At 43.9% G+C, this 11,799-nt stretch overlaps 1 protein-coding gene across 1 annotated transcript in view; it reads left to right on the top strand.

The window, feature by feature from the left end:
* The window catches only part of MERTK (MER proto-oncogene, tyrosine kinase), a 117,414-nt gene that overhangs the window by 79,601 nt on the left and 26,014 nt on the right, over positions 1-11,799 (top strand). Inside the window, exons 8-10 of the mRNA XM_052648805.1 lie at positions 2,639-2,790; positions 6,198-6,351; positions 10,589-10,742. Of these exons, the coding sequence (XP_052504765.1) occupies positions 2,639-2,790; positions 6,198-6,351; positions 10,589-10,742 (460 nt within the window). The remainder of the gene's footprint in view (positions 1-2,638; positions 2,791-6,197; positions 6,352-10,588; positions 10,743-11,799) is intronic.

The following is an 11,799-nucleotide window of genomic DNA, read 5'->3' as shown; positions in this document are numbered from 1 at the left end:
TAGCACACTCTTTATAGCATATATTAATTAAGACATAACTGCTTCCCAGGTGGCACTAGTGAGGACCTGCCCGCCATGCAGGACATGTAAGAGATGCCCTTCAATCCCTCTGTTGGGAAGGTCCCCTGGAGAAGGAAATGGCAGCCCACTCCAGTATTCTTTCCTGGACAGTCCTATGGACAGAGGATCCTGGCAGACTGTGGTCCACTGGGTCACAAAGAGTCAAACACGACTGAAGTGTCTTAGCATGAAGCATATATGAAAGTTATTACTCATAGCATCAAAGTCAAGAAACTAATAAATATGAAGGCAGCTAATGTTCAAGAAGCACCTACTATGTGTCAGTGACCATCTTAGGTACTTTATGTGCATTATTTCATTAGCTCCTCCTAGCAACCATATGAAGTAGGTACTGTTGGTTCTATAGTATTTTCTCATAGCAAATTTTATTTGCATCTGTAAACTTTCTGAGTACTGCTTTTGATTTCCAAGATCTTACATTTTTTCTATGAACATTGAAGTGAATATTGTATTATAGTTATGTTAGATTTCAATTGTGCAGTTTCTGTGATTTCTCAGTTTAGAGTTCTGGATTGCTTAGAGTCTTTCCTGCCCTGAACTCCCGCCTTACCTAATCAGTGCTCTAATTCTCATACAGACTGTGGGAAAGGTCTAGATCACAAATTGTTAGGGCTTAATCCTTGCACAAATGAAACTAGTGCCAAGGTTGTAAAATATCTTAAATGAGGAAGAAAAACCTTTGAGAATGATTTTTATCTGCTGTTTCATTTTTATTCAGCTCAAAATATTAACACTTTCTGGTTTCTGTTTTGATTTCTTCTTTGAGCTATTAGTTATTTAGGTGTCTAATGTAATTTCCAAAATATTTAAGGGGTTTTCCAGAGATCTTTGTATGACTGACTTCTATTTTCATTCTCCTGGGGTCAAAGAACATAATTTGTGTTGCTTGAATCCTTCAGTGTTTATCATGACTCATTTCACGGTCCAGAACATGGTGTACCCTGATAAATGTTCAGTGTGCACGTGAACAGAATGTGCATCCTGCTCTGATCCGATGGTTTCTGTTGTTGTTCAGTTGCTCGGTCATGTCCAACTCTTTGTGACCCCATGGACTGCAGCACACCAGGATTCCCTATCCATCACCATCTCCCAGAGTTTGCTCAAACTCATGTCCGTTGAATCGGTGATGCCATCCAACCATCTCATCCTCTGTTGCCCCTTCTCCTCCTGACTTCATTCTTTCCCAGCTTCAGGGTCTTTTCCAATGAGTCAGTTCTTTGCATCAGGTGGCCAAAATATTGGAGCTTCAGCTTCAGCATCAGTCCTTCCAAGTGAATATCCAGGGTTGATTTCCTTTAGGGTTGACTGGTTTGATCTCCTTGCAGTCCAAGGGATGCTCAAGAATCTTCTCCAGCACCACAGTTCGAAAATATCAACTCTTCAGTGCTCAGCCTTCTTTATGGTCCAACTCTCACATCTGAACATGAATACTGGAAAAAGCGTAGCTTTGACCATATGGACCTTTGTCAGCCAAATGATATCTGTGCTTTTTAATATGCTATCTAGGTTTGTCATAGATGGAGTGCTCTATAAATGTCAACTTGGTCAGGTTTGTGGCTAGTGTTTTTTGAATCGTATTCTTAATGACTTTCTGCTTCCTTTTTCTATCAGTCATGTAGATAAGTGCATTAAAGTCTGCAATTATGATTGTGAATTTACCTATTTCTATTTGCAGGTCTAGCAGACCAGATATTTTAAAGTGCTGTTGTTGCTTTTTTTTAATTGGGGACCCAACTGTTTTCTTATATATTTATTTGACTGTGCTGGGTCTCCATTGCAGCAGTGGGATCTTTAGTTGTGACATGTGGGATCCAGTTCCCTGACCAGGGGTTGAATCTAGGCCCCCTGCATTGGGCGTATGGAATTTTAGCCACTGGACCACCAGATAAATCCCTGAAGTTCTGTTATTTTTGGCATAAATGTTTAATATCACTGTGCTTTCTGAAAAAATTGGCTACTTTATCATTATGAAATGGTTTTCTTTATTTTTGGTATTAATAGTATTATCTGTGAAATCTATTTTATCTGATATTCATATAGGCATTTTAGCTCTCTTTTGATTACATGGTGTATCATTTATTCATACTTATTTTAACTAATTTGGATCTTTATATTCGACGTGTGTTTGATGTCAGGAGTAGTTTACTTCACAATTGTTACCTTTGAATTGGGATAGTTATCCCAGTGAAATGTATGGTGTCACTCACACGGATTGGTGTGCTGCTGTCTGGTCACTACATTGTGTCTGACTCTTTTGTGACCCCATGGACTGTAGCCCGCCCAGCTTCTCTTTCCGTGGGATTTCCCAGGCAAGAATGCTGGAAGGCGTTACCATTGCCTTTCCATCTCCTGCATGGGCGGGTAGGGGTTTTTTTGTGTGTGTTTTTTAAATCGCTGTGCCACCAGAGGAGCCCGTGCATAGATTTACACCTACCATATTTTCTATTGGTTCTGTCTATAACTTCATCCACTTTCTTCTTTTGGATTCGTTGAATGTTTTTTGTTTCAGGTGCATTTCTCCGTGGCTCCTCATCCTTCTCCCCTTTTCCTTTTGTAGCCCCATCAGTAGCACCTCTGAACGTCACCATGTTCCTGAATGAGTCCAGCAACAAGGTGGCCATTAGGTGGATCAAGCCTCCCATTAAGCGGCAGGACGGGGATCTCGTGGGCTATCACATCTCTCATGTGTGGCAGAGTGCGGAGACATCCGTAAGTCTGCACTGTGACAGGGTGCTCTTGTCTCCGTGCGTAAGCTGCACTGTGACAGGGTGCTCTTGTCTCCGTGCATCTGTTGACGTATGCTGCTTTAGGAACTTTGTTTTTGTAGTGAAAAGACCTGATATTCCTGGGTTAGGCAAGGCACCTTCCAGCGGGAAATAAACAGTGTTAAAATTGCTGGCTTGCTTAGTTATTTAGTCGTGTCCAGCTGTCTGTGACCCTATGGACCATAGCCCACCAGGCCCCTCTGTTTATGGGACTTTTCTGGCAAGAATACTGCAGTGGGTTGCTGTGTCCTCCTCCAGGGGGTCTTCCTGACCCAAGGATGGAACCTGGGTCTCCTGCTTTGCAGAAGGGATTCTTTACCATCTGAGCCACCAGCTGCTGGAGACGAAGAAGTACACTGAAGGGAAGCCCTCCCTCAGAGAAGCCTAGAACCTCCGTCTGAACTGAAGCTTGAAATGAACTCTGTGTCCATCACTTAGGTTCCCTAATCTGCCTTCATTTCCAAAGAGCAAGAGTTCGACACAGCTTCCTCTGAAAATTGTCCTTTCATTTTCATTTTAAGAAAATTGTTATTGGGACTTCCCTTGTGGTCCAGTGGTTAAGACTCTGCCCTTCCCATGCAGGGGGCACTGGGTTGATCCCTGTTTGAGGATCTAAGATCCAGCATATCACAGGGCACCACCGAAAAATAAAAACAGAAAAAAAGGGGATTAATATGTACACGCTGCTGTATTTAAAATGGATAACCCGCAAGGTCTTACTGTGCAGCACAGGGAACTCTGCTCAGTGTTGTGTGGCAGCCTGGATGGGAGGGGGGTTTGTGGGAGAATTGATGCATGTATGTGTATGGCTGAGCCCCTTTGCTGTCCACCTGAAACTGTCACAATGCTGTTCATCATCTGTTCTCCAGTATAAAGTAAAAAGTTTTAAAAAGAGAAAAATGTTACTAAAGCTGCATTTTTTTCACGCAAGGTGATGAAAGTGGATATTTTGGAAGATATTCCAACTGACTACTCTAATGAAGATTTTTTTTTTTTTCAGTATAGAGTTTCAGAACTTTCTTGAAGTAGTCTTTGGGTGGGTTTACAGTTTGCTGAAAACTGTAATAACCCACCGAAGTTTTCAAAGTTTGTACCTTCGTTATCTTACAACTGTTGTGTCGCTTCACACTAAGAAACTCCTGATATTTATTATATGGACATTTTCTGTATCTTATACATATATATATACACTTGGCTGTGCTGGGTCTTAGTTACTGCATGTGGGGTTTAGTTCCCTTATCAGGGATCAAACCTGGGTCACCCGCTTTGGAAGCATGGAGTCTTAGCCACTGGACTACCAGGGAAGTCCCCGTTTTCCGTATCTTGCTGAAGATTTCAGCATTTTTTTGTTCTCTGTTTGTTGCTATCCCTTGCCTTCTAAATCAAAGCTTGAAATATAAAGGTCAGGATCAAGTAAAATTTGTTCTCCTTTAAGTTGGAACTGTGCCTTCCTCATCTTTGCACCATCTGAACACGGGACCTAGAACTTGCTTTGTAGGCAAGACACTACGGACTTCATGCATGGTCCTGCCTGACATCTAAACCAGAAGAATTTCTGTCTGTGAAGGGGACAGCCTTTTGATTAACATGGACTAGTATTTCTTGTCCCATTGCCATTCCCGTGAAGTGTCTGTAGACCTGTGAGAATTCAGTGAGAAGACAAGTTTATAAATATGCTGCATATTATAAGCCCTTCTTCAAGACCCACAGTATATACTGGCAAGTTCAAGGCTCTCCAGTGTTCTACAGGAGATAAATCTGTTTACCTTTGACTTGGACACGAAGAGTCAGACCCGACTTAGTGACTGAACCTTTAACTCGTAATTGCCTGAACCATAGAGACTCACACAAAATTTACTTCTTGTGCCAGAGAACATCATGATAGTTGAGGTTTGGAAGCAAAGGAGAAAGCACTCTGCTGCTGCTAAGTCGAGTCAGTCGTGTCCGACTCTGTGCGACCCCATAGACGGCAGCCCACCAGGCTCCCCCGTCCCTGGGATTCTCCAGGCAAGAACGCTGGAGTGGGTTGCCATTTCCTTCTCCAATGCATGAAAGTGAGAAGTGAAAGTGAAGTCACTCAGTCGTGTCCGACTCTTCGCGACCCCATGGACTGCAGCCTACCAGGCTCCTCCATCCATGGGATTTTCGAGGCAAGAGTACTGGAGTGGGGTGCCATTGCCTTCTCCGAGAAAGCACTCTATAAGCACTTAATTCTGTTTTGTTTTTTTTTTTTCAAGCATCTTCTCCGCATTCCCTCCCCCATGTTTTATTGGCTCAAGTAGCACACCAGTGGCTTTAAAACAAGATAAATAAGTAAGGCCAGATTTTTTTAAATGGAACACATTTTCTCTGGAAGAGAAAGTGTCAGTGCCTTCCTAAATGTTGGTTTTAGTCACACCTCTTAGAATTGGAAAGAACGGGAGCCCACCATGCTGGTGCAAGGACAATGGGAGGTGGTCAATGTCAAGGTTCAGAGCAGCTCCTGGGCAGTGCTCTGTGGAGATTGAGGGTGGGGGTCTTGAGTAGATAGTTGTTTTTTTTTTTTCATGTGCTTTATTATTTTCTCAGAAAAGTTAAACCTTTATCTACTGTATTCCCACAGTTTCAGAAAAGAGAGCAATGCAGCCATTGGGATAGTGGAGCATTAATTTTTCATTGCATACAGTAATGAAGTCATGCAATGATGCACTGGTACAATGTCCTAACTCAGTGTAACTTTTCATTACATTTTTAAAAATTTATTTTTAACTGGAGGATAATTGCTTTACAATATTGTGTTGGTTTCTGCCGTACATCAACATGAATCAGCCATAGGTATACATATGTCCCCTCCTTTCTGAGCCTCCCTCCCACCTCCCACCCCATCCCACCCCTGTAGGTTGTCACAGAGCTCCTCCTTCTTTTTTCTTTTTTTTTTTAATTTGACTGCGCCGGGTCCTAGTTGCAAAATGTGGGATCTAGTTCTATCCCATTCAGGGATGGAGCCAGGGCGCCCTGCATTGGGATGTGGAATTGTAGCCACTGGACCACCAAGAAGACAGCCTTGCTCTTCCCTTCAAGTGCATCTGCCACATGCTCCTCTGCTTCCAGAGGTTTCCCTGAGCCCTCCTGCACGGCTCCAGTAAGCCAAGACTCCCAAGGCCTGAGGATGCTGCCAGCCCATCCTGCATCCCTGCCTCCCTTTTGCCTCCCTTAGCTGTGACCTGAGTGAGGAAGGGATGTGGTGGAAACACAGCCACTGCCCCTGGGATGTGGGTGGGACGACTTTCCTTAGAAGAACTCCTCTTGGAAGGACAAGGCCCCTGGTGCCTCAGTATTTCACTTCCTTTCCTTTCCTGTCTGCCCCCCCAGAAAGAGCTCTTGGAAGAAGTTGGCCAGAACCGCAGCCTTGCTCAGCTTTCTGTTCAAGCGCACAATGCCACATGTACCGTGAGGATTGCTGCCGTCACCAAAGGGGGTGTGGGGCCCTTCAGTGACCCGGTTAAGATCTTCATCCCTGCACGCGGTGAGAGCTGGTGCCAGATCGGCTAATGGGAGTATCAGTCCAGGCGACACGTGGGTTGCCAGAGAGCAGCTGGTGGGTTGGGCAGCTTGTTTAAGAATGAAAAATAGGGGCTTCCCTGGTGTCCAGTGGTTAAGACCCCGAGCTTCCACTGCAGGGCACAGGGTTCCACCCCTGGTTGGGAAACTAAGGTCCCACATGCTGAGTGGCTCCTCCAGAAAACAAAAACCAGAATGAAAAAGACCAAAAGGAAATTCTACAGTGATGAAGATAGTTGACAGGATAATACGCTTCACAGAGCTGCTGGTTCCCGTGAGTCCGCCCACTGTCACTCTCCAGGGTGATAACGTCCTAGGAAGTTTCAGCCTTTCAGAACCCAGAGTCCGACTGGACTTACCAAACAGCTGTTGTGGCTTTTACCGTGGTATAGATTTGCAGTGTTGTGTTTCTGCTGTACAAGGTGAATCAGATGTACATGTATATATGTATATGTGCCTGTGTATGCTTATTCAGTTGTGTCCAACTCTTCGCGACCCATGGACTATAGCCGGCCAGTCTCCTCCGTCCATAGAATTCTCCAGGCAAGAACACTGCAATGGGTTGCCCTTCCCTTCTCTAGGGAATCTTTCTGACTCAGGGGTCAAACCTGTGTCTCCTGCATTGGCAGGCAGATTCTTTACCGCTGAGCCACCTGGGAGGTCTTTTTAAATTCTGTTCATTCCTCTTCAGATTCTTGTCCCATATGGATTATTGCAGGGTATTGAGGAGAGTTCCCTGTGCTCTGTGTAGGTTCTTATTAGTTATCTATTTTATATATAGTACTGAATTTAGTTCATTTTTTATTATGGAGAATAATTGCTTCACAGCGTTGTGTTAGTTTCTGTGTACAGCAAAATGAATCGGCCATATATACACACACACCCCCTCCCTCCTGAGCCTCCCTCCCACCCCAGTATTCCCCTGCTCCAGGTCATCACAGAGCACCGAGCTGAGCTCCGTGCAGCAGCTTCCCACTAGCTGCTTCACGCATGGCAGTGCATGCATGTAGCGCTGCTTTCTCCATTCTGCCTGGCCTCCCTCCGTGTCCACGCGCTCCTTCTCGACACCTTCCTCTCCTGTTCCTGCCCTGCAAACAGGCTCATCTGTACCGTTTTTCTACATTCCATTTTTTATGAGTTAATATATCATATTTGTTTTTCTCTTTCTGACTGCTGAATTTAGTTAGAATGATGTATACAGGGCTGAATTTTGGGTTAATGAGGGTGGCTAATCCTCAGTTCTTTATAATTAGCACTGTTTATTTGCTGGTGTTTGTTATAAGCAGTCCAGCTTGCCCTGTGATGAGTCATTCAAGCCTTGGGTAATGTGCTTCATAACTGGGTGAAGAACATGATGGGTACAGAGCATGAAGCATTTCCTATAGAGACATCTTTAGACAGTGCTGGCTCACCCAGCTAAATGCTCAGCCCTGCATGTTGGCCTCTGCATATTGTTGGAGTGGCCTTTCGCAAGGTGACACTATGGTGCCTCGAGGGGCCCAAATACTGTGTTTGCTCACATAGACCAGGGAAGCCGCCTTCTGACTCTGACCTGCCCTAAGTTGTTTGGTAGTGAACCACTGTCATCAGCTCCCCACGGACATCTACATGGATACGATTTGTACATTTACAAAGTTCTTGCCAAATATGGCCTTTGTACCTATAGCAGACAAGACTTGGGAGCAGACCACTGAGTTCCCATCTCTCTGTCCCAGTGACCCTCAAACCTGCTTTCCCTTGCAGTTGCTGAATTGAACCCTTATTTCAGCTCCTACAGACCATAGGCTCTGTCCCTAGGGAACATTAGTCACCTATGATGGGGACTCAGGGTATGTCTGCCTGGAAGAAATTCAGGGATGATTCTGATTCTAAAGGCACAGGTTAAAAATCAGAGCTAAACACAAGACATAGAAAACATACAGTTACCAAAGGGGAAAGAGGGTGGGGGAGGGATAAATTAGGAGTTTAGGATTAGCAAATAAAATAGACAATAGCACAAGGAACTATATTCAAAATCTTGTAATAAACCATAATGGAAAAGAATGTGTAAAAGAATATATATATATACACGTATGTGTGTGTATGTGTGTGTATACAGGGCTTCCCAGGTGGCTCAGTGTAAAGAATCCACTTGGCAAGGAGACATGGGTTTGATCCTGGGGTCGGGAAGATCCCCTGGAGTAGGAAATGGCACCCCACTCCAGTATTTTGCCTGGGAAATCCCACAGACAGAGGAGCCTGGTGGGCTACAGAGCAGGGGGTCACAAAGCGTCAGTCGGCCACGACTGAGTGACTGAGCACGCAGACACACACATACGTGTAACTGAATCACTTTTCTGCACACCAGAAACTAACACAGTATTAGAAATCAATTATACTTCAGTTTAAGAAAAAAAATCAGAGTTTAAGACGACAGACTTTTCCTTGTCATACATAAGAATTATAAAAGGCTTTGCTGTCCTAGCAGGCCTGCCTTTGCAAAGTTCTAATCTTCATATATTTCAGTTACTACAGTTTAGGTAAATCACAGCCATTCCCAATAGTACAGTTCAAAGTTAAGTTACCAGCCTGTATCAACAGTGATTGTGTGTTCGTCTCCAGCAGCTCTGCAGTACGCAAATCAGTCCACAAGCAACAGGTGTATCTTGGTTGTGACCAGTCGGGTCACTTCTTTCCAAGTCTGTCTGTGGTTGGTCACCATGTTTTCCTTAGTCTGTTCACACACATCTAAGAGGCGCAGAGCTGGGCTGCTTCCTTTCTCCCAGGGGCAAAACTCACATGACATTTCACAAAAGGAGGTATTTGAAAGACAGAGCTGGTGAACAAAGGTGAAAGTGCAGAGAAGCGAGGAAAGGAGATGATGTTGGAAGTGGAGTTTGAATTGAACATGTGTGGAGTTATGGAAGAAATCGCTGACCAGGGCATGTTGCTGCTGCTACCATTTTGTCCATGAGATGAGCAGCCATTGGGTAGGATGGTCTTAGCCACATGAGTGAAATGGCTGTGCTAAAAAGGAGGAGGATGTCCCAGAGGAAGCTACGCTGGCCACAGTCTTCTCAAGTGTGCTGCCCCACCACCCCCGTACTGGTGTACTGCACTGAGAAAATGCAGATCACGACCTGCTGAATGAGGAGCACATACCAGACACGTGGGGTCTGGTTAATTAACTGGGGGCAGGCAGTTCATTTCCTTTGCATCTGAGCCCCGACGTTGGGGAAGTGAAAACTCTGAGGTCATTTTGATGGGCAGTTTCAATACCCCCACACAAAGGAAGTAGAGTCACAAGATTGATTTACAAATCCCAGATGTGGGGGTGGGCGAGGGGGTGAGAGAGCCAGAGGAAGGGCAGTCCTCTGTCCCAGGTCACAGCAGGTGGTAGAGGGTGGGTAGCAAATGCCTGTACTTAACTTTTCAAAGGCTCAACTCTAAGTGGTTATTTTAAAAGGTGCCCCAGGAAAAGCAAAGTGGGAACTTGCAGCAAGACTTCTAAGTTCAGATCCTTATCAAAATGTCCGGGCTCTGCTGTAAGAGGGATTGTCATACTGTAAAACACCCCAGGAGTAACTCAAAATAGCTGTTTTCTCATCACAACATTTAAGGAACTCACAGAGGTATTTTACAGCATTGAAAGTGCAGAGGATGAAACACTGGAAGCTGATCCAAACTTGGAAAGGAGTTTGACATTCACCAGAGCATGGAAAATATTAATACATTCTCTCTATTTCCCAAGCTGTGTAACTGGAACCTGGCAAGCACTGTGCAAACTACTCTTGATACATTTTTTTTTTTTAAACAACAACAAAAAGCATTTTGATTCTCAATATTTCTAGTGTTTTAGAGTATACCAGTTAAATATTAGTTTTACTATTTTTCAGGTGGCCCAGTGCTAAAGAACCTGCCTGCCAGTGCAAAAGATACAGGAGGTATCAGTCCAATCGCTGGGTCAGGAGAATCCCTGGAGAAGGAAATGGCACCCCACTCCAGTATTCTTGCCTGGAGAATCCCATGGACAGAGGAGTATGGCGGGCTACAGTCCATGGGTCACAGAGAGTCGGACACGACTGAGCACCTGAACATGCTTACTATTTTTTCAGTTTCCTATACATTTATAACTGACTTGAATAGAGTTTCCCTGACATTGTAAATCGACTATCCCGAATCCCACGGAGATGTTTGAATGTATTCTGTTTGTGTTTTACCAGGTTCAATAGACTTTGCTCCCTCATCTACCCCAGCACCTGGCAACACAGATCCTGTGCTCATAATCCTTGGCTGCATTTGTGGATTTGTTTTGATTGGGTTGGTTTTATACATTTCTCTGGCCATCAGGAAAAGAATCCAGGATACAAAGTTTGGGTAAGTTTCTCAGTTTAAAATGTTTTGCTCAGTGGTGTTGATGAAGTTGTCATGTGAAGTGATATTGCCTCTTCTGCTGGCCTTGCTCCTGTATCCAGCTTGGTCCCTGTCTTACGCACCTCTTGGAGGCAGGCTGCTTCTTTAATTAGGCCAGTGTCACAAAGGCAGCCAATAGTGAAAGTTTTTTACTTGTTTCAAAGTCTCTTCCTGGTATTATTCTTTCTTGTTTTTCTTCAGGAAGAAACTTAACATTTTTTAGGGCATTAAATGTTGTGAAGTATTTTGATCCTCATTTCAAGATACATTAAAGTCAAAGTGCTAGAATGACATCCCATCCATAATAGCATGAGAATAATAATGTTCCTAAGAAGAAACCCAATATATGTACAAAAGCTTTGTGGAAAAATTTATTAAACTTTATTGACATTACAGAAGAAAACTCAAATAAATGGAAAGATGTGTACCATGTTCATGGATGGGAAGGCTCAGCTTTGTCAAGAGATCATTTTCCCCCAAGTTGACCATAAATTCAATTCAATCACCATCTAAATTGCTGCAGGGTTGTCAATAAAAGCTGATTTGAAAATGTATCTTGAGGACTAAATGAGCAGAGAGAATCATGGCAGTTCTGAAATACACAAAAATTTGGGTGGAGAAGGCTAGTCCTACTAAGTATAAAAACATGTTTAGTGATTGGGACAGAGAGGTATTGTTACATGTAGAGAAAGCTCAGTCTGTGGACGTCACAGGGCACCCATATCAGGTGGGAGTAGAGTAAACATGAAGATTCCATTTCACATCTTTGCAGGAAGGAAAGAATATGAAAAAAAATACACACAGCCTGTTCTATGCATTGAATGCAGAGAGCTGAGCAGGACAGACATGAGGCTGCCTGCTTGTGCCTTATAGTCCGGCAGCTAAGAACTGCAGAATAAAATACTCCAAGTGAAAATATTTCCATCCGCTAGGCCTCCACTACCTCATGGTTCCGCAGAAGCTAAAAGTTTACCACCAGAACAGATATTAGGTCTTATCTGATTCAACCTTAGCTTGAATA

This window comes from Budorcas taxicolor, chromosome 11 (genome assembly GCF_023091745.1).
Source record: "Budorcas taxicolor isolate Tak-1 chromosome 11, Takin1.1, whole genome shotgun sequence".
NCBI classification, from domain to species: Eukaryota; Metazoa; Chordata; class Mammalia; order Artiodactyla; family Bovidae; genus Budorcas; species Budorcas taxicolor.
Note: the sequence above shows the minus strand (reverse complement) of the source record. Positions and strands in the feature narration are given on the sequence as shown.